Below are 24,777 nucleotides of genomic sequence, written 5' to 3'. Positions count from 1 at the left end.
AAGACAAAGAACTCTATCTGAAAAGCTGTGAACAGGAGAAAAGTTTCATTTAAGGGGCCAACTTTTAGAATAGTTAAAGACTGAACCTGCAGCTCTAAAAACTGCTGCTCTGCCTAAGGATTTTTAATGCAATATAAAATTTTCTTTTGTATTTTATTTGCACTTCTGCTTTGTAGGTAGGAGCTTGACTATATATTCCCATTTAAGTCTGATTTCTTTTATTTTCAAGTGGAATATTAAGTGTAACTAATTTCTTCAGAATTTTGGAATCTGGAGATTACCTGCTGACAAGTGTTGTGGTTTAACATTGAGGCTGGCATTGCCTCACGTTGGGTTTTAGCATGTCATGCGCAAAACAGAGTGGGTCAAAAGGATACGTAAGTGGAGCAAGAAAAAAATACTTGCCTAATTTGATAGGCTAAGAAAAAGTTATTGTTAGTCCACTTACAATCATACTATTGTTCATAGCTATGAAATACATGTAGCATATTGTGGGTTCTGTCATTCACAGAACCACTGTTTTATGACACAAGTCAAATTATTGGGAAAACGTTACTTTTAAAGAGGGATTCCTCTTACCATCTTTCTCTATTTTCTTGAGCACTAAGAAACCTAAAAAGACAAAACTGCAGAGGTCAATTATGCTTTACTACAGAAACTTGTATACCTCACATGATGAAGAGTGTACTTACCAGGGTTATGAAAATGTGTAACTCGAGATAAATATATATATATATATATATATATATGACTCACAGTCACACTGTTTCCAGTTACTGTCTGCTGTATGAAGTGTGATATGTCTTCTGGATGCTTGTAGCAAGCAGTACAGTTTTTGGTTGTATGTAACAAGTAGAAGGATGTAACAGCACTGGTGCCCTTAGTGATTTCACAACACTTTGCAGATTTTGACTAAAATCTGCCATAGCTTCAAAACTTGACTGTGCTTTCAGAGATCAGACTAAGAGATACATATATCCATGAAGTTTAAAATGAAAGTAAAAACACATCTGTCAAAAGTAATCAGATATTTGACATATGTCAGAAATTCAATTACATCTGAACTGAAGCAATTACAGTTTCCTTTCAGCCATGAACTCAAGACACTTTTGTGTATGTTTCAATCTAGAAGAAGATTAAGAAATAGGGAAACTGTCATAGTCTTAATTTACTTTCTAGTACTTTATCTTAGGGTAACATGAACTTTTCTTAAGAGAGAAAGGACAATGTTTGGTGGAGTTTTTTGTGTCAGGGTGCTAATTGAAAGTCACACTTGTTTAAGAAGCATATGCCATTTCTTGTGTCGCTCTTGCATTTTCAAAATATTTTCATGGTTATTTTCTACTTTGTTGAGATTTTAGGCAGGTTGTACTGGTAGAGTGTTTTGTTATACACACATTGTATAACTAACTCACTGTAGCAGAGGGGCAGAGAGGTTGAGTGGGTGTAGTTTTTCTCTTCCAAAGTAGAGAATGTAAGATCCTATTTTTAAAAAATACCGCCATCCATCCCTCCACTCAGCTCATCACTCTCCATCCACACTGAGTTTCTGGTCTTCTATATAACTACTTATCAATTAATCTCTCTTGAGACTGTCAAGTGTACTTAAAAGTGTGCATAACCAAAATGAATATTTAGGTAAGGAAAGGAAAATTGACCTAATTGAGTAACTGAGTTTTTACTTTTCTGTTGTTTAATGTGTCACAAATAGAATCACTGAGAGAAGAGGTGTAGTATTGCATCTTTTACATTGCTGATTTCGAAGAGGTTTTGCATCTTTGGCTTTGAATTTTGCTTCCTGCTTTCAGTGACTCTGGATCTAGGACATTACTATGTTGCAGACTTTTAGATTTTGGATGCCAGGATGATCTACAGAATTTTATCAGCATAAAGTTGTAATCAGGAAAATAAGGATGGTAAACAATTTTTAAATGTATGAGCTGGTCAAAGGAGGATGAGGTAGACCTACCATCTGTCAGATTATTGGGGGAAAAAAGTAGATTTGGAAGGAAAAAGCAAGAGAAATGGCTGTGAAGTTTTAGAACAACTGTTGGACCATAGGATAAATAGAAAACTTACTGCTTTAATTCCTGATTATTCTTCACTCCTTACTCTTATCTGTTTGCCATTGCCTCTGCCAAATGACTTTAATATAATAGTCTGGCCTCCTCCACACATTCTGCTCTCTCTCTCTGCTGTAGCTTCATTTTGCAAGTTACTGTCTATGCCTGTTACCCTTTTGCTGGTTCCTCAGGTGCTTTGTTTGTTCATTTTTCCATCCCTATTGCTGAACTATTCCCTGTCTTTACAATGATTTTCCTTCTCTGACATTTGCCTCGGTTTGCTCTGTACTGCTTGGTTCAGCCTTGCTTCTTTGCTGTTCTCATATCCTTCATATGGATGTGTCTTTCCTGATGTGCTGCCTGACTGGATTTCTGTAAAATGAACCCCAAGCCCATCACCCCAGCACCTCTGAAGGGAAATTGCAAAGCTATCCCATGGTGTCAAGGAAAATACAGAAGCAGAGATGTAAAATATAATTGAATGTGGCACCTGTATGAATGTTGGTCCATTTTTTTTGTTTGTGTTTTATACACCTCTTTAATACCTACCCAAAGTCAAAGCTGCAGGTACCAGGGCTTCAGAGAAAAGAAGGGTGATTTGTGATAAATCAGTTTAGGATTTTACATGATTTGTATATTACTGCAGAAGATTATTACATCAAAATTTATAATCAGATGTGATAAGGAAGTGATATTTGGAGTTAAAAAACTTTCTGTTTATTCTCTATAAGAGAATGTGATTTTCTTGATCTGTTACATGTATTTTTTTAAGTTTTCTCAGAGTTAAAAATCTTAAGTATAATTTTGCTAGTTTTGGTTATCACCAGAGAAGTGAATTACTGTACTTAGCAACATTTTTTCCTCACTGTGCTTAGCCATCGTAAGCAGAGTTGTTATTGCACTTCAAGAATAAATAAATAAATAAAATAGGTGTTTCTGTCAAAATATTTTGTTTTTTACTGAAACTGCACTGTAAGCTATTAGTTAGAGAAGGATAATTTTATAAATGGAAAGAAAAACCTTATACTTGGCCTTTTAGACATGCTTCATTTAAAAACAAAATAAATTGCATTAAATGAAACAACATTTTTAATTACTGAGCCCTGTTCTCAATCCATTTATTTTAATCTAAATAGCAAACGTTTAACTTGTATTCATTATTTTGTACCAGAAAGAAATTATTCTAAATGAAATCTCTTAATTAAATAATCCAGAAAATCTCTGCCAGGAGTATGCAAAATTGTATTAACACAAGATCCATAAAATGCAAACAAATCTTATAAACATGCTCTAATACATTTTATTGTTAGCGTATGGTAGTGACGTTGTGAAGCCTTTATTTGTGCCATTTCTTTCTTAAAGCAACTTTTAAAGTTTTAACCAGTCATTTGTGAAATTGTTCATTAGCATCTGAGCTTCATATTCATGACTTAACTTTTACAACTAAGTAATTCATCAACTCAGAGGGATTTTATTATTCTGTATAGGTACCAGAAAGGAGGGTGCAAAAAGGATGGAAAAAGTCTCTTTTCAGTGGTGCCCAATGACGGGCAACACAGAAATTCTCATCTGAGCAAAGGGAATGCTTTTTTTACTGTGAGGGTGATCTGGAATCTGTTTACTGGAACAGGTTGCTGAGAAAAAAATTACAGAGTCTCCATCCTTGGACATATCCAAAGCCTTTTTGGACATGGTTCCAAGTAGGTGACTCTCCTTGGAAAGGCATGTTGGGCCATTTGTCTGTCAGAGGAAAGGGAAAACACAACTCTACCTCTTGGTGTAAGTATCCATAATTCATGAAGCAGAGAGTCCCCTAGAAATGCAATCATTGTGGACCATCTGAGAAAGGAACCTCTCTTGCATCCCACCTACCTAAATGAACTTTACTGAAGGAAGGAAAATGGTGATGTAAATATTAAAACATAGGATGAGACTAACTCAATTTTTGGCATTTTGCGTGGTCATTTTTGTTAGTTCTTTTACTTACTTTTTTGTATAGAGCTTGAAATAACTTGCAGTGCATTCTGTTCCATTTTATTCGTCCCAGGTAAGATGCAAATAGGAGTATCCTGCTTCTTTGCCTTTAACTGAACCCAAAATCTAATTGTTACATCAGGGTGATCTCTTGTTCTGCCTTCGTGCTTTCCTTTGAAGGGTGCACTGTTTTTGATGTCACCTGCAATTCACTGAGAAAAGTATCTGTGTCTGGTTTTGCAAACAAGGATTTATTTTATATGCATTCTTAGAAACAAGACAAACCCTAGTGATCTGTCATGACTTCAGAATTGCAGAATCACAGAACTGTTTACGCAGTAAGGAACCGCTTGAGATAATCTCGTCCATCCAACCTCTCCATGGCTCAAGCAGGGTCATCTCCACCAGGATGTCCAGGACCATGTCCAGTGAAGTTTTGAATATCTCCACAGATGGATGCTGTTGGCTGTTGTGTGGTGACTGCCAATTCAGAAAATTTTATTTACATTTACTTATTGAGACTGAATAATTATAATACTGATGTAGCAAAACTAACACAGGCTGCTACTCTCATGGTTTTTTTAATTAGAATCCATAACAACGGATTGTGATCATGTATTAATGAAAGGGACTAAAAAATTCAAGCAGCCTCATTGGAAGCATTAAAAAAAAAAGATGCAAACAAAAACCCACCCTTACTAAGACTTAAGGCAGAAATGTTGTCTGTTCTTTATTAAACTCTTGGGATTTTGCAGTGAAACACTTCTGGGAGAGCTGCTATAAAAGATCTTAGTTTTCATATATGACCCAGGATTTTATCTCTTATAGCAGATGAAAATAAATTAAGAATACTTAGGCCTGACTTTTTTTTATGCATTTCAGATACTGGTGTGCTGGCAATATCTCACTCTTTACTATCTGATATCAATTATCCTTTTGTGGATGAGTTCCTTGAGAAGGAATTAGCAATAATTCCCCATCAGCAGCTGCTGTGTATGAATATTTTGGAGGTTGCCCTTTCCAGATTCTGAGGATAATAGGAGAAAACAGACTTAATTATACTGGGTTGACATTTACAATGGCCAGTGCTAATTTTAGCAGAGCTGTCTGTGGGTTTAATCAAAATGATGCTATAGTAATTTTAATGGAGAAACTATCATGAAAACAAACAAACAAATAAAAGTGCCCCCTCCTAAATGATTTTCCATGAGACTTTAACAAGATATTCTGAGCTCTGTCTCATCGCTCTTTTTCAATTAAAGGAGACTGAACTGAGTGCTCTTCTTCTGGGTAAAATCAATGGGAGGCACTCAGATGCTACAGAATTAAGAGCAGTGCATCAAGGAGATGCTCTTCAATGTTTAGAAAATCTACTCTCAAAGCACTTTACTAACATGAAAAATACATGGCTTTAGGTGAAAGCTCAATGGGAGGATGACATATTGCAGAATATTTTGTTCCTTGCCATCACAATTTTACCACCATGGCACTGCCTGGTATGCTTGCTCTTAACATTTTTCTAATCTACTGTAGAGGCAAAAAGTGCATCTTTGCCCATCTGTATTTATTCCAAATAACATCCCATCTATGGGCATACACTGCTTCTTTAATTCTAGCTGTCACAGTGCTGAGCTTTCTAGGGCTGACACAGAAATTACACAGAACTCAATCACAGTGTAGTGTCCCAAAGAATTGAGGCCGGTAATTTGAAATTTGAAATACACTCATTTTGATTTATTATCTAATGCAGTTCTGAGTTCTACGCTCAGCACCTGAAGAATCTTTAATAGAATCAGTGTTTTCCAGCAGTGTTCTCCAGCAGCCTCTGGGGAGGCTTGAGGCAAGACTTAACAAAAGGTTACCTAAAAATGAAATGAAAAAGGATGCAGAGCTCCACACACTTCTTTGTAAGGCAGCTGACTCGAATTGCAGCCCTTGGTTTGAATCAGATGCCTTCAGTCTTTAAAGGGTCAGCTGAGCTCACTCTGCTAACTTTTGCTGTTTCCTAATGTGCTGTAGGACAGTGGAAAAGAAGCGAGGTATTATCAAAATCTGGCCCAAATAGTTTTGCCAAATGTGATATACCCCTGTTCAGAAAAGGGACTTGCTGTGGATTTCTTAAATAGAATTTGTGGGTACTCATTGTAGTATAAATACTGCAATACACAGACAAGGGATCAGCCATTGGTATTAGTTTTTGGTGTCCCTGGAAGAGTACTTGAGGTCCCCAGGCAAATAAGAACAGCTTGCTTGGCAACACTGATTTTTATTAAAGTTGTACACAGAGCAATTTTCTGTGTGCTAGCCCAAATTCTCTAAATGGGAAAGAAAAAATAAAAGCAAATTATTTTTGCAGTTAGGCCTATTTTATCTACCTTATTAACTAGCCAAAATCATAATGAAATAAATCTGTATTAGCAGTTAATGATCAGTTGGTTAGTTGACAGCTACAGGAAAACCTGGTGATATAAAAATTACCATCATTATGAACATCTTCTATTAATATTTTTTATTAAAAATGTGAATACAATCTGTTTCAATGGCAATATTATAAAATTTGTCTTTTCATGTTCTTTAATAACCAATTTTCTGCCAGAATGACCCAGAATGCTATCATATGGATTCTGTGTTAAAATTTATATTAAAAAAATCAAGGGATAGTGTCCTGTAACAGGCATAATTAAGCTACAGTTCAGAATATATATGTAATGCATATAACTACTTATGAGTTTATAAGTTTATAAACTTACATAAGTTTACAGTCTGTTCTATTTGCCATCTGTTAAAAGCTTTGCAAATGAAACTTAAGGATGTGCTGTAATGGTTTTACAAAATGTTTACATTATTTTGGTATGCATGTATGTGTTGATTCAAGGCAATCTAATTGCAAATTTATCCTGAAATATATGTTTTAAAGATACTGCAGGCCTTTGTCATAACTACACCAGAGTAAGCCCAAAGTGGGCAAATCCCAGCAGAGAGCTGACTCTTCTCTCACTGGGGGAGAATGGTGTGTCAGTGCTGTAGTGGGCTTCTGATCCAGAGGGATGGATCCCAGTTCAGATGTCTTCAGGAGTATTGCAACTATGTCTGCCATCATCTTAGTTATTTCAGATACTGGATTCAAAATGAGTTGCTAATTTTGAATGATTTTTACTTTGACCACCTGATTGCCAACGATATGTGTATATATAGTATATCTTTTAAATTTGGGTATGGATTTGATAGCTAGTGCCTCAAAGATCTAAAGAAAAATCTTAAATCTTTATCAAAATGAAAAAAAAAAAAGAAGAAACATAGGTTTTTTTTTTTCATTTAGATATTAAAATTTTAATGGATTTTTGATGAGGATATTTTCAGCTGTTTTATGATAAAAAACTTTTCAAAGGCAAATTGCTCTTGCTCTGGTGGGCTTCTACAAATACACAAGAATTAAGCATTTACAAGTGCAAAGCAGTTGGCTAATTTTCATAATTAGTATATTTTAGTATATAATTTCTTACATGCAGAAATTCAGGTATATTTAGAAAAGGATTTCCTACTGCTTTTCACATTCATAATAAAGGGAGGCAGTGGTCTATATTTGATGTCTTGAGACCTTTTTAACCAGTAGAGGTAGAAATCCTGCTGAGTTGTGTGGTTTTAAATATTCCCAACTCTCCTAATTTAAGATTGATTTTCCAATCTGAATTTAGTTAATTTGTTTTAATTTAAGAGTGTTTCTAGCGAAAAGCTTAACACCTGTAGGCTTTATACTTAAATGTTAGTAGAGAATTGGTGTAGATGAGGAGTCCCGACTCTTGTTCTGTGTTTTGGAGAGCTGTTTTTCAAACCCTTCTCTCCTTCCCTGATGTGACTTGAACTTTTTTTTTATTTCTGGCCATTCCTGTATTCCTGTCTGACATAATTTTACTCAGTCTCCCTACACTTCCACCTTCATTGCCAAACTTCTGTGCATCCACCTTTTTTTCCATTTCGTCCTTCCCAAGACTGCATTATAATTTTCCTACCATCGTCTCTGCTACAGCTTTCAGCACTGAGGTCTTCACCCTCAAGGAGGTTAGGCTGTAGGAAGGTGACATTTGGAGCACCATGTAAAGTTTCCCTGCTGGTGCTTTTTGAGCACGAAGCCACCTGTGCTCATCAGAAGCAATCCCCAGGAGGGTGCTGCATGTCCCAGGCAGGGTGACTCCAGCAGATCCAGTCATTCTCAGGGAGTGATACCCATAGACCTGTGTCAGCTTGTATTCTTTGTAGAAAGTGTGAAATATATCACAAAAATTGATTCAAAGCCTAATGTAGAAGTAGTTACTCATAACGAAGAGGATTTTCTGCAGATAGAATTAAAGCTGAAACCCTAACCTTCAGGTGTCATTTCCTGCAAATTCCAAGAATTCTTTTCAAACAAGGAGCTTTATAGTGAAAAGACTGATTTACTTCTTATACTCAGTGTAATCTTCTGATAACTTTATTTCTGAAATGGCTGAGGTAGATGTTCTGACACTTGGGAGACTGGCAAGCCACTGGAAAAAGACAATTAAAGATTCAAAATATCAGGCTACCTTCATTACAGACAGCATAAGTTTAGTTTGATTTTTTTTTTAAACAACAAAATCAATCAGATGAAAAATCATACAGAAAAGGCATGGTTTGTATAATAATAATGAAGATTCTGTAATAAATATAGTACAGTCGTCTTGAACGTGAGCAATTATTTTTGGGTTGATATTTTTTATGCATTGTTACTCACAGATGTAATCCACAGCTGAAGAAACATGACTTAGGCCCTAGAAAATCATGGGATTGATATACATATGTTACACATGATCTCTGAATATTAAATGTGGGACATTCACTTAATTGTGGTTTTGTTTTGGTTTTTTTTTAGCAAAGACAGGGTAAAATGAAATTTTTTTCAGGGAAAACCATACACTGTGATAAAAAGTTGAACAGTGATTAAAAAGGAAAAAGGGAAATATATGAGCAAAATGATAGGAATAATTTTGAAAACTTTCAAAATACCACAACAATCTGTTCCATCTTGCAGGAATCCGATTAGGTCCAAAAGAAAAACTGGAAATCCCTGTCTTATTCATACCAGCTGAAATGAAAATTTATAAAACTCAGGTGGCAATTCATGTAATGAGAGAAAATGGTGAAAACTGGCCTTATGAGGTTACTGCTGAATCAAATACAGACTTAACCAGGTAATTTATTCTAATAGAAAAGGAAAAAGTAGTTGAGGCTACTAGATTCTATCATCATTTATCTCATTGGCTGTTCGTGGGTAGCTCCCAAGGGCAGTCCAGTGTCTGATTTTGAGGATAGTGGGTATCCATCAAAAGTATTTTTATGTATACATATTTTTAATGTATGCAGGTTCAGGGTAAGATTTCTGGTTTTTTTAATACCTACCTCTTCTCACTTTAAATAAAGAAAATGTAAAGTACTGACTGCTGGTGCAGTTATGGATATTGAGCAAATGAAAACTCTTAGGTACCTCTGTTTTTTCAATATATTGGGGATAATAATGATTCTCATCCCTGATATTTTTATGTAATCCATAAACTGCAGAAATTTTATCTCTGTGTAAACATAACCTGACAGAATGCAAATCAGGCCAAATGTTTTCAGATCAAAATTATTTGAATACACTAAGTGGACCTAAGTTATAGCTGATAGAATTTGTAGCTGATACATTTAGTTGGATTTTATTTCATCTTTTTCTCAGATATGGTTAGCATTACAGCATACAATAGAATAGAGTCTAACCTTTCCAACAACTCTTAAGTCTAGATTACTTCGGAAACAGAATTTTCAGCAATATATCTTAATGATACTCTTACTTTTCTAGAAATGTTACTGTAGCAGAGAACAGGGAAGCTCAGGGAATACTCTGGATCTATCCAATTCATGGAATGCCTGAAGCACCACAGCAGAAATCAGGTAGGTAATGATTGAGAAAAGCTTGAGCAATATATTTAAGAAAATTAAATAGTCATTTATATTCTCACCTGCTTGATTGCAAGAATTTGCAGCAATTCTTGGCTATATCTTAAAAAAAGATAAAATCAAGTATTAAAACTAAAATATTTTCCCGCTTCCAAAGTAAATCTAGATCATGACTTTGATCTTATTGTGGATAAAAGGAGTTGGGGGCAGTTGGAAATATTAAGGCCTGTGGCCTTCAGTGTGCCAAGTAATCCTGAGTTTGAGAACTGAAGGTAAGCTGAACAAAGGACTGACTCAAAGGTAGAATTCTTCTTGCATACCCAGAACACCCTTCTGGAGAGTCTGCAGGGTGCAAAATACTGGAGTAGATGTTTGCTGCTTCTCTCAGCCTTGAATTTCATGTCTAACTCAAAACCAGAATATAAAGTAGTGTGAATAGCAGTAAGTTTTCCCCTTGCTCCTGAGAAGTAAACTTGCATTAAAAGATGAGTGACATTCTGGGAGGTTTCTTGCTTATTTTGGGGATAGTAAATGCTTATATATTTGACCATCTGTATTTTCAAGGTGTGGTATAATTCCAGAGCTATGAAACAGGAAGTTGTGAACAGTTTTTAAATCTATAACCCTGAAACTACAGCTCAACGTGTAGATGTGGGACCAATTTTATACCAGCATGTCCTTTCAGCTTACCTTTTGTTGACTGAATAAGTGAATATAATACCTTTCTACATTAAATGTATTAAGATACAGGAACAATTTCTGGAAAAACATAGAAATAGATATTTGTACTGTCATTAATTTTTATTGCTTAAGGACTCTACTTGTAGACAAATACCAGTGATGTGGTATGAATTAGAGCTTTCATCTCTTTAATGTGCACTTTAATACCTTAAGGAATGAAACAGAATATTATCGTGTAATCAACTGTTGCCCAAAATGATGGCTTTAATGAGTCTCATTAGCATTAAAACTATGTATATTAATGTGGAGGTTGGTTGTGTTATTTAAAGCTGTTGTGTAATTCACTGGCACTCTTCAAGATAAATCTCACTTTTATTGGGCTTTTGCTTTCATTGAAATCACAGAATCATTAAGGTTGGAAAAGACCTCTAAGATCAAGTCCAACCATTAACCAGCACCTCTATGTTACCACTAAACCGTGTCCCTAAGCACCACATCTGTGTGGTTTCTGAACATTTCTAGGTATGATGATTCTCTCACTTCTCTGGGCACCTTTTTCCATCACCTGGCCGCCCTTTCCATGAAGAAATTTTTCTCTATATCTGATCTAAACCTCCCTTGGCACAACTTGAAGCCATTTCCTCTTGTCCTGTCTCTTGTTACTTGGGAGAAGAGATTGACCCACACCTGGCTTCACCCTCCTTCCAGGTGGTTCTAGAGATGGAGATGGTCTCTCCTGAACCTTTTCTCCAGGCTAAACACCCCCAGCTCCCTCAATCAGTCTTCATAGGACTTAAGACCCTTCACCAGCTCTGTTGCCCTTCTCTGGACTTGCTCCAGGACCTCAATGCCTTTCCTGAACTGAGGGGCCCAGAACTGGACACAGCACCCGAGGTGTGGCCTCACCAGTGCCCAGTACAGGGGGACAGTCACTGCCCTGGTCCTGCTGGCCACACTACTGCTGATACTGGCCAGGTGCCATTGGCATTCTTGGCTCCCTGGGCACACCTGGGCTCATTTTCAGGCTATTTTTCACCAACATCCCCAGGTTCTTTTCCACCAGGCAGCTTTTCAGCCATTCTTGGCCAAGCCTCGGGCATTACCTGGGGTTGTTGTGACCCAAGTGCAGGGCCCAATACTTTCTGTATAAGTTATGTATTAAAATGTTTAGCATTCATGAATTGCTTAAGTGAAATCACTTCTTCATATGATCAGAAACTTACATACTATCAACTCTTAAGTAATTTAAAATTCCTAAGTGCTTTTTTAAAACAGCAAAACTAATTTATAGCATATTTATAACTATGTTATCCATTAGTTTATAGTCAATAAATGTTTGTAATACATAAGAAAGCATTGCATTAATTTTGAATGCATATTGTTCTTTGGGCATCAGCATGTTAAGGAAATTCTAGGTCTTTCAAAAATGCCCCAGTAAACAGAAATATGTATTTATAAGTGTGTTTATGGAATTTTCCATTCCAACCTTGATTCCGAAAGCCTATGGTTTTCAGTTATAAACGGGCATTTTAAAAATCTATGTGGTAAGGTATGATCCAAAGCAGGCAATAACAGAAAATCTACTTTAAAAAAATATTCTAAATAATGATCAAAAGATTATTGTTGTCTCTTTTAATGCAGACATTTATTAAAATTGCCTGGAGGCTACAAGCTACTATGTCAAAACCCAAAGCTGCTTTGCTAGTATATTAGGGAGTTCATCTTTGTGTCATTCTTATTTGCATCTTAATATACTTAAACTTCTAGAAGCCACTTGGCTTTCTATCTCATGAGACCAATTAAAATGATCAGTGGTCATAACCCATGTAGTACATGTTAAGTAGATGATAACTTGGCTATCTTATAAAAGTGATTACAAATGGGGAATCATCCGGGATATTCTTTTAATTCTTGTAGAGTGTAGAGTCAAAGAAGCATACAGCAATTTAAATTAGAGGGACCACTGGAGGTCATCTAGCCCAAGCACCTGCTCAAGGGCAGCTTGCTCAGAGATTTTTCCAGTCAAATCCTAGATATATCTGACTTTTATTTGTAAATATTACTTAGCCATTTAGGAAAAAGGAAATGTAAAATCAGTTCTGGTAGTAAGATGAGCTGTGGAATAGAAAACGACTCAATGTGCACACAGTAATCTGAAACATTTGGTAAACTAGTGGAATACAGAGAATTTAATCTATTCTTAAATATAATGTCATACATTCAGAAATAAACATGTGTTTATAACTATTTCAGTAACTCTCCCTCATGGAAATTCTTTTGAGAGAGCTCTATAAATTGCTTACACCCTGTTAAACAGGGAAAGACCAAGGGAGAAAGGAAATTACCTGAACTTGATGTGTAATTAGCTATTTTCCAGAGTAATGGTAGTGAATCAAGTTCCAGAACTGAAAGCTGAAGCTAAATTAACATGATATTGAAAAATGATTTAATTGCTCTTTTTAAAACACTTTATATATATGGTATTATATGGTTCTTTATGATATGCTTCCAAATTATTGATCATTAATTCCTGATGTTAAGTTCAGAGTTTATTTTTAAAGAAGTATTGAATGTAATTGATGAAAATTACTTTTTTACCTTGAAACTGAAAAGTATGTGATCAGCTATTCTTTTTCATGTTGGTTCCCAGAACTCTAGGAAGTTCTAGGTCTCTTCTTCAGGAAAACATATTTTTTTCAGTGCTTTTGTGTAATTTTCTTCTTTTTCTGTGCCAATAAATACTGAAAGAACCAGAAAAAATAACTGTTGAAATAAACTTTACAAAAACTAGTGTATAAGCTAAAACCTAACAACTTTGTAATGAAAAAGACATATTTTGGAAGCAGTAAATTAAAATCACTCAGTGAATTGAAAGAAGTTCTATGATGCTTCAAACAGAAGAATGCTTTTTATTCTGGCATATTTCTATTAAAGCTGTAGTTTGAACAACAGTACTCTTAAACTAAGAAATCAAAGAGTAACAATTCTTTCATTTTGTCTTAAAATCCTTTTATTTTTTTGGTTTTGTTTCAGTCTTCCTTTCTTACTGGCATGTTTCAAACTATGGCATAATTCCTATTAGCAGTTGAACGTAAATGAAGATACATTTCATGATTAAAGAGAAGAGAGAAATTTGCAAGTGCTGTTGGGAACCAACTGAACAGATTTTTGTTTGCTTAGCAATATTTTCTACTACTGCATCACAACAGAACAATAGAAAGTTAAGGATGGGAAAAGCTTTTATTTGTCTTGCTCCTTACTGGAATTCTGTCTTCCTCTAAGCACATTTAACTCCTATGTTTAATTGCTTTGTTAAAATCAAGATACCAGCGCTTTGCAAATAAGATGTGTTTGCTTTTCTGTAGTTGTGATACGTTGTCAAGCCAGGCAGAGATTAGAGCAGAGAGTAGAGCTGCTGCTGATTGGTGTAATGCCTGGTGAAACTGCTCTGCCTGATGCAGGGAATTCTGCCATGGTCAATATGGATGAGTCATCCAACACCCCAGAAGTCACTGATGGTAAGAATAGTTTTGATATCATACTATTTTAGGAACATTTCAAATAAGTTAAGTACTTCACCAAATGTGCAGCTCTGCCATGACAAGGGGTGAGGTTTAGGAAGATTGTCCCAGTCCATATTTTTACCATCTTTCAGGAATAGGGTATTTGTTTAACTTTGTCTGCAGCTATATGATCCTATGAACTTGAACCTTCCTTTTTTTAAATTTGTCCTGGATATGAGGCTTGCATACACACAATCTCTCCTTTAAAAGAGAGCCTGCACAAAGCTTTCAGTTAGAAAAAATATGTCTGTGTAAGCATTGCCAGGAAACATTTATCTGCAGGTTTGCAAGATGCATTCCCATCAGAAGGCCAATATTGGTATCAGAATGGATTGAAGAAGGAGGACTTTTCGAAAGAAGTGATAAAGCTTTGTAAAAGGATAGCTTTCACTTACTGTTAATCTGCTGAGAACACAGTGAAAATCAATTTATTCAGATACAGCAACTTTTCAAAATACACCTCTCCTTGAAACAGAATGGTACAACATATAATAGTAAGGAAATAATGCTTGTTACTGCTGTATCACCAGTATTTCTGTTATCAGTCATAGTCACTACAACAAATTTGAAAATTGTGCACCTTGGAAAATCAACATTTCATTTTGGATTCAAAGTCATCCTCCTTTTTAAGAAAAATGTTATTTAAAAATTATGACACTTCACATGAGTCGGACTGACGTGTGTTTAACATAGCTGTAAATGAGGGAAGGGATTTTACCTGTACTCTGACTTTGTTCAAGGTGGTAAAAGATGAGTTTACAGATGTTGCCATAATTGCAGTCTATCAGGTAATCATTTGGAGAGACAGACAAGCTTGGCTTTTGTGTCCCACTTCTGCCATTTACAGTCTGTTCCAACAGAGGCTTTGCAGGAATACCATGTTACAGAAAATGTCCTGCCAAATAAATGGGAAAAAGTGAATAGCTGTAAAAGGTAAATCAAGATGCATTACATCCTTCCTAGAAGGCCAATTCTCATGCAAACGTACTCATGCTGTGCACACTGATCAATATATTCTCATATTATGGTCCAGATCTTTAAAGAGATTTTTTTGAAAGCTTTTAAAATAGGAAGAGATCTGAAGTTGAACTGTTAACAAGAGCTTGCACAGCATATACTTACTGATTAGCTAATATTCATAATTACGTATTTAAACTTTACATTTACTCATAATGCAGTGCCAAAGATAACTTATTGTCTGGGCCTATAATCATCTTACACTCCCATATTACAAAGTGATAGTGGCAAATCCAGTAAAGCAAAAAGATGTGAAGTTGTCAATGTACATTCTTTCCTCTTTGGAGAACTGTAAATACCATTATAAAACTTTGTTCAGTCTTTTGAGAACAGATGTCCATCAAGATAAAAAAGGACTTTTTTTTATCACAGAGTAACAGATTTAGCTCATTATTGGCTGGTCATATATGAATGGGCTGCCTTAATCATGCCTGGGCTATTTCCCTCCAAAATGGTGGCATCTGAATTGACAAGAAAAATGTGCACTGAGCAAGCTGAGGCAGCATTTTGAAAGTCTTGCAGATTCATGATGTCTAGTACTTGTTTTATTCATAGGAATAATTTATTAACACTGGCTTCTGCTACATGACATTGATTTGGGGAATTGCATCTTTTTAAGCAAGAAGTCTGGTAATGAAATGCTTTACACCATAGGTAGTAAGATCATTTATAACATTGTGCTTTTCATAGTTTTCAATGACATTTTAATGCCATTATTGATAGGTGAATTTGAGGCCTGTTAGGAAGCAAATTTAATGGTACTGTCTGAGCTTTCTGCAGTCTACCAGTAATAACATAAATAAAAGCCTAAACCTTTAAGATAACACTCTGGCACGCTGTTCTTCATTTTTTTCCCCTTTAGAAAGAGTGATTCATCAAAGTGCATGATGTGTAGTAAGCAGTTTTTATATTCAAGGATAAATGATGATAATTACTGGCAGATCAGATTTAAACAGCTAATACTGTGCTTCAGTATCTAAATTATTTGGACAAGTATAAAGTCTTATAAAGTGAAAAATCTTCAAGCATATCTTTTACATAAAAAATTCAATTTCATCCAATACAGAGGAGTGCATTTGACACAGGAAACTACTACAATTTCTTAAGAAAGAGGCTGCAATCTAAATGCTGTCTATCTCCAATGACATAGTTTCTTGTTCAGAAGTCAGCAAAGTTCCAGGGATCAAATAATGAAAGCTTAATATTTTAGACATAGCAAATACAGTATGGCCCTTTTTAAAAATAATTTTCAATTGCAGATTTTCAATGCATATTTTCACCCTAAATGTATTTTTCATCTGTTTTCTTACATATGGCTCTAAAGATATCTTTTTCACTAAAGGAAATTTAAGAGCTGAGATTCATCCAAACAAGTGTGAAGTTTGCTATTTTTTAGTTTAAGTATTCAGTGGGGAATACAAACATTTAATTTTCCACAATCTTTAAAAAAAAAAAATCACAAATCAGTTATGGAAGTTTGACTGACATTCACGACTCTGTGTGTTTGTAGTGGTCCTTTGTAACCTTGCCCTTTCAATTGCTTCAGTTTATTTCATAAGTCAGCCATGAGGGCTGAGTCTTTCTCATTAACTTCCCTCATCTTTATTAATTCATGGCTCTCCTCACAGCACAAAGGCTGGTCTTAGCTTCTTGCTCCTGTGTTCTTATTTCTGGGAAGGTTTCATGACAGTTACCTTTGAGGGGAATAGTGCTGCCCTGGTTCTGTAGGGTGGCACAGGTACCAGGGTGGTTTATGTTATGAGCAAGTTTTTACAGCCATTCTTAACTCAGACTAAGCAGATGGACAGTTCAACAGCACCTGAGAGTGAAATAACATTTTCCACATATGCTAATCTGTAATGTACATTGGCATACATTATACAAAGTGTATCTGTACCCTTTGTTTCACTGTTTATAAAACCTTTGTAGCAATTGTCTAATATTCCTGAAACTCATCAGAATATACAAAAGGCTCTATTTTCTTTTATTTCATTAAAGCAGCGCTTTGAAACAGGCAAAGAACAAAAACACATCCCAACACACATTAAAAAGCTGTTGTCCATCTCCAGCAGGATTTTATGTTAGCCAGTGGTATGGATTGCACTAAATTCCCATTTAATGTGATGGATCTGGATCAGGAGGCTCACCTTTAAGATAGAAGGTCAATAAACTTGCATATGACAAAAGAAATCTTGGGAGACAAGATACTTTTATAGACTTGATCTCTCATCCAGAGACGTTAATGTAATTGCTGATAAAGTGTAGCAGGTTAATATTGAAAGCAATATGAAGAGGATAATAATGATGAAGATGGCCCTCTATCCCACTTAAGCCATCTCTGTATTGTCAGAATAATTGTGGCATTATTTTTGAAATTAGCCCTGAGGATGAGAAAATTATAGCTATATAAATTAGATTTTCTTCCTATGCAAGAAATAGGAGAAAGGATAACACAGTGTTTGTTTTGGATTAAGAGCTGATGAAAGCAGTTATCAATGGCAAAATGAAACTGTTGACAAGGGGGTGAACCAACAATTGAGACACTTTGTTATGGATTATTACTTTGTTGTTAGGGGTGACAACTGACGGAAAACAGGGAACAAGTAGAAGTCAAAGAATAGAGCATCAGAGCAGAACTGAAAGTTTTAGATGGATTATGTCTTCAGCTACATAATTTTTGTTTACATCTGGCTGTTTGTTTCTTTATTTATGAGTGAAACATGGGAGAGATTTGATGTATTGTTTATTTTCGTTATTGAACTGAAATAATGCCAGGCATTTTAATGAAGAAGGTCAAATAGTTCTTCTTGATATGCAAGGCTATCAGTGGGTCCATTAAAAAACAGAAAAAATATAGCACAATTTTTTACCTCATAAGTGAACCCTCCTACTGCCATTTCTTAGTATAACTAGAACAATAACAACAAATAGTGGCAAAAAAAGAAAAGAACTCGTGAATTGTGAGCAGTTGGGAACTGCTTTTATGAACATTAGTCACTCATTTCTCTTTCCTTGCCATTTTATAAAATGCTAAAATCTGTAAGCCTTAGGAATGAGAATCATCATTATGTTACGTAAAATTACTTTCTGATACTTATGCAAAATCATAATCAGTTTAAATATTTAATACTTAAAGGGAACCAGATCACTTATAAACTAATCTGAAGTTATTTACTCAGCTTCATAATATTGCAAAAAAAATAAATAATACAAACCTAGAAATAATTAAACTCTTCCAGGTGCTACTTGTCAGTATCACGTAGATCCAGGAAACAGGAGAAGTCCAAAAGAACTGATTAACCCAAATAATGTATCTTTGAAACAAGAGCACACAAATAGATGTCCCTTAAAATGATTTGAGCTAGTGAATAAGAAAAACCTAGGCAATATAATTTGAAGAAGAGTCTATTAATTACTTTAATTGTTATATGATTGTGATTGCCATTTCGCCCCTTTCTTGCTCACAGAATTTCCTGTAATCTCTTTGGTTGGGTGGTAAGGAAGTATTACTTCCAATAGAAACAGAACCACCACACCCTTGTTTTGTAAAGATATTTTTGGGGAGCTTCCGTAAATCAAAACCACAGCCAACACAGCTCTCCAGGACCTTAACTGTCCTTCTGCAACATCACAGCACCTCACAATGATCTGTCTGCATTAATTTCCACTGTTTTCTGCATTATTTTCTCATTTATGGGACACTAACAAAGCATTGCTGATCAAATCCCCTAAAGATGCAAACTTAGGTTTTTCTGAAGAACAACAGAAAAGTGGTTTCCCTGTCTCTCAGCTGTGTTTGAATGCTTTTTGTCATAGTAAAGCAGAGGATTTATCCACCTAAATTTGCCCCAGAAAATGTATCTGACAGTCACTATAGTGAAAAACAACATGCACACATGTATGCGACAGGCCTATCCCAAATGCTCTTCCTTTACAGGTTATGACATCCTATTATCATTTCTGTGATAAAATTCTTTGTCCTTGTCTTTTGTCACTGAAGTTGCACTGTTCAAGTTTTGTTGTTCTTACAGAAAATGAAGCTGTTATCTCTAGATCTCCTTCATCTCTCCTACACGGCACATTTCCAACAGAACATGATACAAAAAAACCTCCAACAAACTGCTCCTGTTGTTTTGCAGAATGTATAAAACTTTATGTTTTTCTAAATTACTGCATCAGGTCTGTAGTCCTGACAGTCTAAGAACAATTTGATCTGAAGCTTTGGAGATACAGGTAGATTTTAAAAGTATAAGGCAAGTAAATAGAAGTTACATAGAATCACCACAGAACTTGGAATGAAATTGTAACCTTGAAGCATTACTCTTTCTTCAAGCCAGTTGAGGAAGACAAGAGTGAAACCTCAGAAATTTACTACACAAAAGTTTTATTAATTCTGAAACTTGATTTGTGTCCAAAAAATAACACAAATGGGTACCTCCCATGAGATGAAATGTCTTCTAGTAGAATAATTTACACTACCCTGTGTGATAGATGTTCTGTCTTATGTGTAACTGAATGCAATCTGTTGGGTAAGGAAAAGGAAGCAAATGAGTGTGACCCCTAGTGATCAGGTGCTGTGTTCCACTCTCTGTGGCTCAGTTTTGTATATTAAAATAAGCCAGAAGATAAAAAAGGCATGCTTTTGTAATAGACCATAGTATAGTGTAAAACTGTCAAGAACTGTTGAACAAATGGTGACATGGGTTTTCAGTTTAGCCTCTCTGTGTGCCAATTCAAATTGAATGGTTAGGTTAAAAGTCAGCTTGAGTTGTTTCTGATTTCTGTGGGCAACACTGAAAGTGAGGCAAATTACTCTGGATGCCATGGAAAAAATAATGTCTGTGTGAATTAAGACTAAATCATGAGATGTGTTCTTGAAGAAGCTGCTTTGATGTTTCTGTGCCAAGGTACAGTTGTGATCTTTGTCTGCCAAGGTTTCTGGATAAATGAAGACATGGCTAAATAAAAAGAGAGCTTGTTGAAAAAGGATTATAATGGTTATGAAGAAATAAATTTTAATTGTTTCCTTTATAGCATGAATTTATAGGGTAGTGTACAAATCTGAGTAGAATGCCAGATTAAAGGAGAATAATGTGAGATCCTTTGAGCTGAAGAAAATCCTTTTGATTTTTCTGAGGTTTTTGTTTCAATTTACTATGCAAGTAATATCAAAATAAAGAAAGCATTGAGAGGGATGTATGGATAGGCATAGTAAAAAGAGAATTAGTGCAAAAGGGATTCAGAGAGAGAGAATATATGGAAACAAGCTGCATGGAACAATGAAGAAATGTATCTGGAACAGCAGATACTAGATGCACACCATGTGTTTCATATACATGGATTCACAAGCTTCCATTTCATTCACCAAACTATGCGGTGTTTTGAAGAAATACATTCTTAAAAAAGGAAAAGGGAGGGAAGGCTTTTTTGCTGCTTTCTTTACAGTAGAAACTTGGTTTAGAAGTAGATACCTTTTTAAAGAAGTGTTTTGAAAGAGAAAAAAATTAGGAAACAAAAATTGAATGTAAGAGGAAAATTTAGGAAAGAAGCATTCCAGTTGGCTGCTAAGGAAATAGGCAGTGGGATGCAGGGTGAAAAAAGATGTGGATAAGAGTGGAATTTTGCAGAGCCTTGAAGATAGGGATGAAGGTTTTTGACTGGATATGGAAAGAGAAATAAATTTCCAGAGAAGAGATATAAAGATATATATGCAGAAGTACATTGAGGATTCACTTGAATTCCAATGAGGTTCAATAATTTTATTGCCAACAGAAAAGAGATCAGCTTTTTTATCCATTTATTCCTATGTATTTAAGGTAATTTGGTGTCTGGCATTCAGTAAAGTTATGATGTTATCTTTGGTATTTTTAATGCTCCACATACAGCTCTTTTGTATCCATGTGAAGAAATCTGGTGGAAGGCATATTTAACTACAGCCAGGTCTTTGGGGGGTTTTGTTAATTCTGCTGCTATTGTCCTGTAATTTTGACAACTTATAATGAGGAATAGATTTTTAATTCTCAGATGAGATTCATGTCTTACTGCCCAGATGATGTCTCCTTAAATGTTAGGATGTTCTTGACCACCAGACTTTTTATTTTTTTTTCCTTCATTACTCTTGTCATTCAATTTTTGCTGTTCACTGGAATATTTATTTAAATATTATATTAAGATTATTTGATCTGCTGTGCAATAATGTGCTCTGTCAGCCTCTACTTTTGCTGGAGAGGCACAACTGCATATTTAATGTTCATTTCCCACTGCCTGCTGAGTTCCAGCAGTGTCTGTGTGAAAACTCCTGGAAGATGATGGAGAAGGAAAAGGACAAGTGTCAGATGAGACCTCAAAGGGGCGATGAAAGAAGATATTTCAAAAGATCTGGAAGGTGAAGATGAGATGCCAGATATCTGGTAGAAATGTTTAGTTACCATCTGGTTTTGTAGTTTCTGTGTTAGCAGTTTGGAGACTATTAGATCAAGAGGGGAAGAAATCTTTTTTAGGTGTCAGGGCTGCAATGGACACAGCCTTGGGAAATTATCGGAATCGTTAAAAAAAAAATCAATGAGAGGGTGCAGTATGTTACATTCAGCACCAAATGAAAATAATTAATCTGGTTTATGCAAAGTATGAAACTGCAAATTTATGAATGCCTTGGCTTTAATTACATATTTGTATTTGATGATTGTGCTGCCCTCCTTTATGAAATGACTGCAGATAAGACCAGTTAAGTGAATTCACTTGCATCTCTGTTTTACTGCATCCATCCAAGGAAAAGCCTCTGCAATGAGGACAAGCACTTTTGCAGTCTGAGCATGTTTCCATCCCAGTTTTAATTTTCATCTGTCTCATTGGAAATGGGAGACAGTGTGAAAGTGAAGAGGGTCCCTTAGGGAGATGCTCCCCTTTGCCATGTTCATGTCACCAAGTGCTGCCACAGGTTAAGCACTATTTGTGGAGAGCTCAGACAGCCAGATCTCCCCTGGGTATCCACAAAAGACTGCAGCCTCCCAGGCCAGTGTCCAGGAGATTTTTATCATCAGAAAACGTGGTGTATAATGAGCTGGTCCTCAGTGAAATCAAACATTCACTTTTCAGAAGCAGGAGGGAGGTACAAAGGCTAACACTGTGTAACTCTGTTTGAGGTCAGAAATATCCAGTGGACCTCTCACAGTGCCTTCCATAGGCAATAGGCCCATCTACAAATGTCTTTGTTATTAACTCTTTTGAACCTTGAATACAGGTTCTTTTCCACTAAAATGTCATTTAAATTTCTGAGATTCATATTTTGTTAACCTGTTGGAATAGTCCTTTAATTTTTAGATGCATTCATTTTAGATGCATGCATCTATTAATTAGTTTTACAGTAAATCTAGCAGTCATAAAAATTCACATTTCCCCGATTTATATGCCCAGAGTATAAAATCCTTGGAGTTTTCATGCCATAGGTCTTATGAGTCATAAAATAATTTTTTTTTTTAAAAGTGGTCTATATCCTTTCATCTTCTTAGAGGCTATTTAACCAAACCCTAACACTTTTATTCCAGAGCTTTTGAAGAAGTGTCCTTACTAGCACTTGCAAATAAATGACAGCCAAGTCATAAAAGTGGATAGCTGAAAAGCCTTGTTGGTTTTTAAATACAGGTGCTTCAGTAATTCTGCATCCACCAGTGTTGCTGAAATGCATACTACCTTTTTGAAAATCTTTATTTACAAATGAAAACACTTAAAGACTGAGATTAATTGCCTTTGAAAAGAAGAAATGTTTAATAATAATGTTTAATAATGGAATAATTACCTCAGAATATATTTTCTCTTCTTACTTAAATAAGACAAACTATTTTTCAGAAAATATGAAGAAGTAATATTTTTTATAATCAGAATTTCTATTCGCTAGATTTAACTAGATGTATTTAAATAGCATGCTTGTATCTTTGCAGTATTTGGATTGATAAATATCTCTATGTTGAGTCAGATGTGGCTAAAGCTCTCTCTGCTGCTCTCTAATTACAGAACACAAGTGGATTAATTGGGTTATACTTCTATATTTGCATGTGTATTTTGCATCTTGCATTAGGTAAAACAGGAATTTTATGTGTATTAAAAATGGTGATTTTTAAAAAGAAAACTGAACTGAAATGAAGAGAAAACTGAATGAAAGAATACAAAGAGCTGGGCCTAAGGGGTCAAGGCCTATTCAAGCAGTATGTTATATTGTATTTGACTTTGCTTTCAAGAAAGTGTTAGTGCTGTCTCCATGTTTTACAACTTCTGCCATTTTAATTGAAACTGGAAATTCTAGGAGTCAAGAGGACTCTGAATATTTGACAAATTTGACACTTTCCTAGCTGTTTCATAACTTTTTTTTTCTTCTGAGTTTTGCCAGTTTGTTTAGGCAGCACATGTATTACAGGACTGCTAGAATCAGATATTAACATTTCACAGAGAAGTCTCACAGTATGGTAATATAGGAGTCTCCAGGGCAGCTGTGATGAAAAATATAACTATGTTTTACATTTTTTAGCAGTCCTAAACTAGATCAGCAGTCTAGATCAAAATGAGCTGAAGGGACCAACATAACAAGGCTTTTAAATGTTGGCACTCATAAATGCATCATTTCTTCCTTAAGTGTTGGAAGTATTAAAATATTTTGACTAATTACATAATATAAGCATAGAACAGGTTGCAAAACAGCCTGAAACAGAAAAAAAAAATATTTAATTGCTTCTGACTAAAAAGTTTTATATATATATATATGTATGTATGTCAAACCAAACCCAAATGTCTTTGGATATTAAAAGCAGCATGTAATTCCCAGTGTTGTCCTCCTAGCACCTGAACTGTAAAATAAGCTTTTTCTGAGTAGCATTGTGTGATATAACTGCTGAAAGAAGCATCTGCTCAACAGCTGCAATTTTTTTTCACTGTGGAATGCTCCAGATTGTGTCATCCTTTCTCTCCCATTGATTGTCAACATCTGAATCTTCATGTCCTAGCATTTGTCAGAGGTGACTCTTAAAAGCCTTGGGCTATGTTGGAATCTGAGTGCATGACATAAACATTATATTTTTCAAATGGAGAAATGGCAAGCTTGAAACAATGTAGGATGATCCTGAATTTTGTAGACTGTGGGAGAAAATGTTCATGTTGAATTTCATTGTAACAAATTACACTTATTGTAAAAAAGGCCGTGTATATATGGATTAATGCATGGAAATCCTGTGTTTTGGTACTCAATGTGTATCTAACCTACTATGATTGATAATCCCTTATGCTGGTCATAATACTTTGATTACATCTGTGTGACTCTAATCTGGTATATGTTGTGCAGCTGTCTGTGAAGAGTTTACTTTAAAGAATTAGAAATGTTTCAGTATAAGCTGCTACATTTTTCAGAGTTAATCTGTGTGTTACAAAAATAAGGCAACAAAAGTTCAGGCCTCCTGTTAGCTGCTGAAGTGGGAAGAGGAAATTGTGCATTTCAGAGAAGGACAAAGGACTAGAACCGTGGGAAGGCGTCTCCATAGTCA

At 35.3% G+C, this 24,777-nt stretch overlaps 1 protein-coding gene across 1 annotated transcript in view; it reads left to right on the top strand.

The window, feature by feature from the left end:
- Positions 1-24,777, top strand: part of CFAP47 (cilia and flagella associated protein 47) — a 280,168-nt gene that overhangs the window by 230,654 nt on the left and 24,737 nt on the right. The window contains exons 58-60 of the mRNA XM_048288836.1: positions 9,085-9,244; positions 9,892-9,983; positions 14,036-14,188. Coding sequence (XP_048144793.1) covers positions 9,085-9,244; positions 9,892-9,983; positions 14,036-14,188 — 405 coding nt within the window. The remainder of the gene's footprint in view (positions 1-9,084; positions 9,245-9,891; positions 9,984-14,035; positions 14,189-24,777) is intronic.

Source organism: Corvus hawaiiensis, chromosome 2 (genome assembly GCF_020740725.1).
Source record: "Corvus hawaiiensis isolate bCorHaw1 chromosome 2, bCorHaw1.pri.cur, whole genome shotgun sequence".
Lineage (NCBI taxonomy): Eukaryota > Metazoa > Chordata > Aves > Passeriformes > Corvidae > Corvus > Corvus hawaiiensis.
The sequence above is the reverse complement of the archived record's forward strand: the minus strand, read 5'-3'. Positions and strand labels throughout refer to the sequence as shown.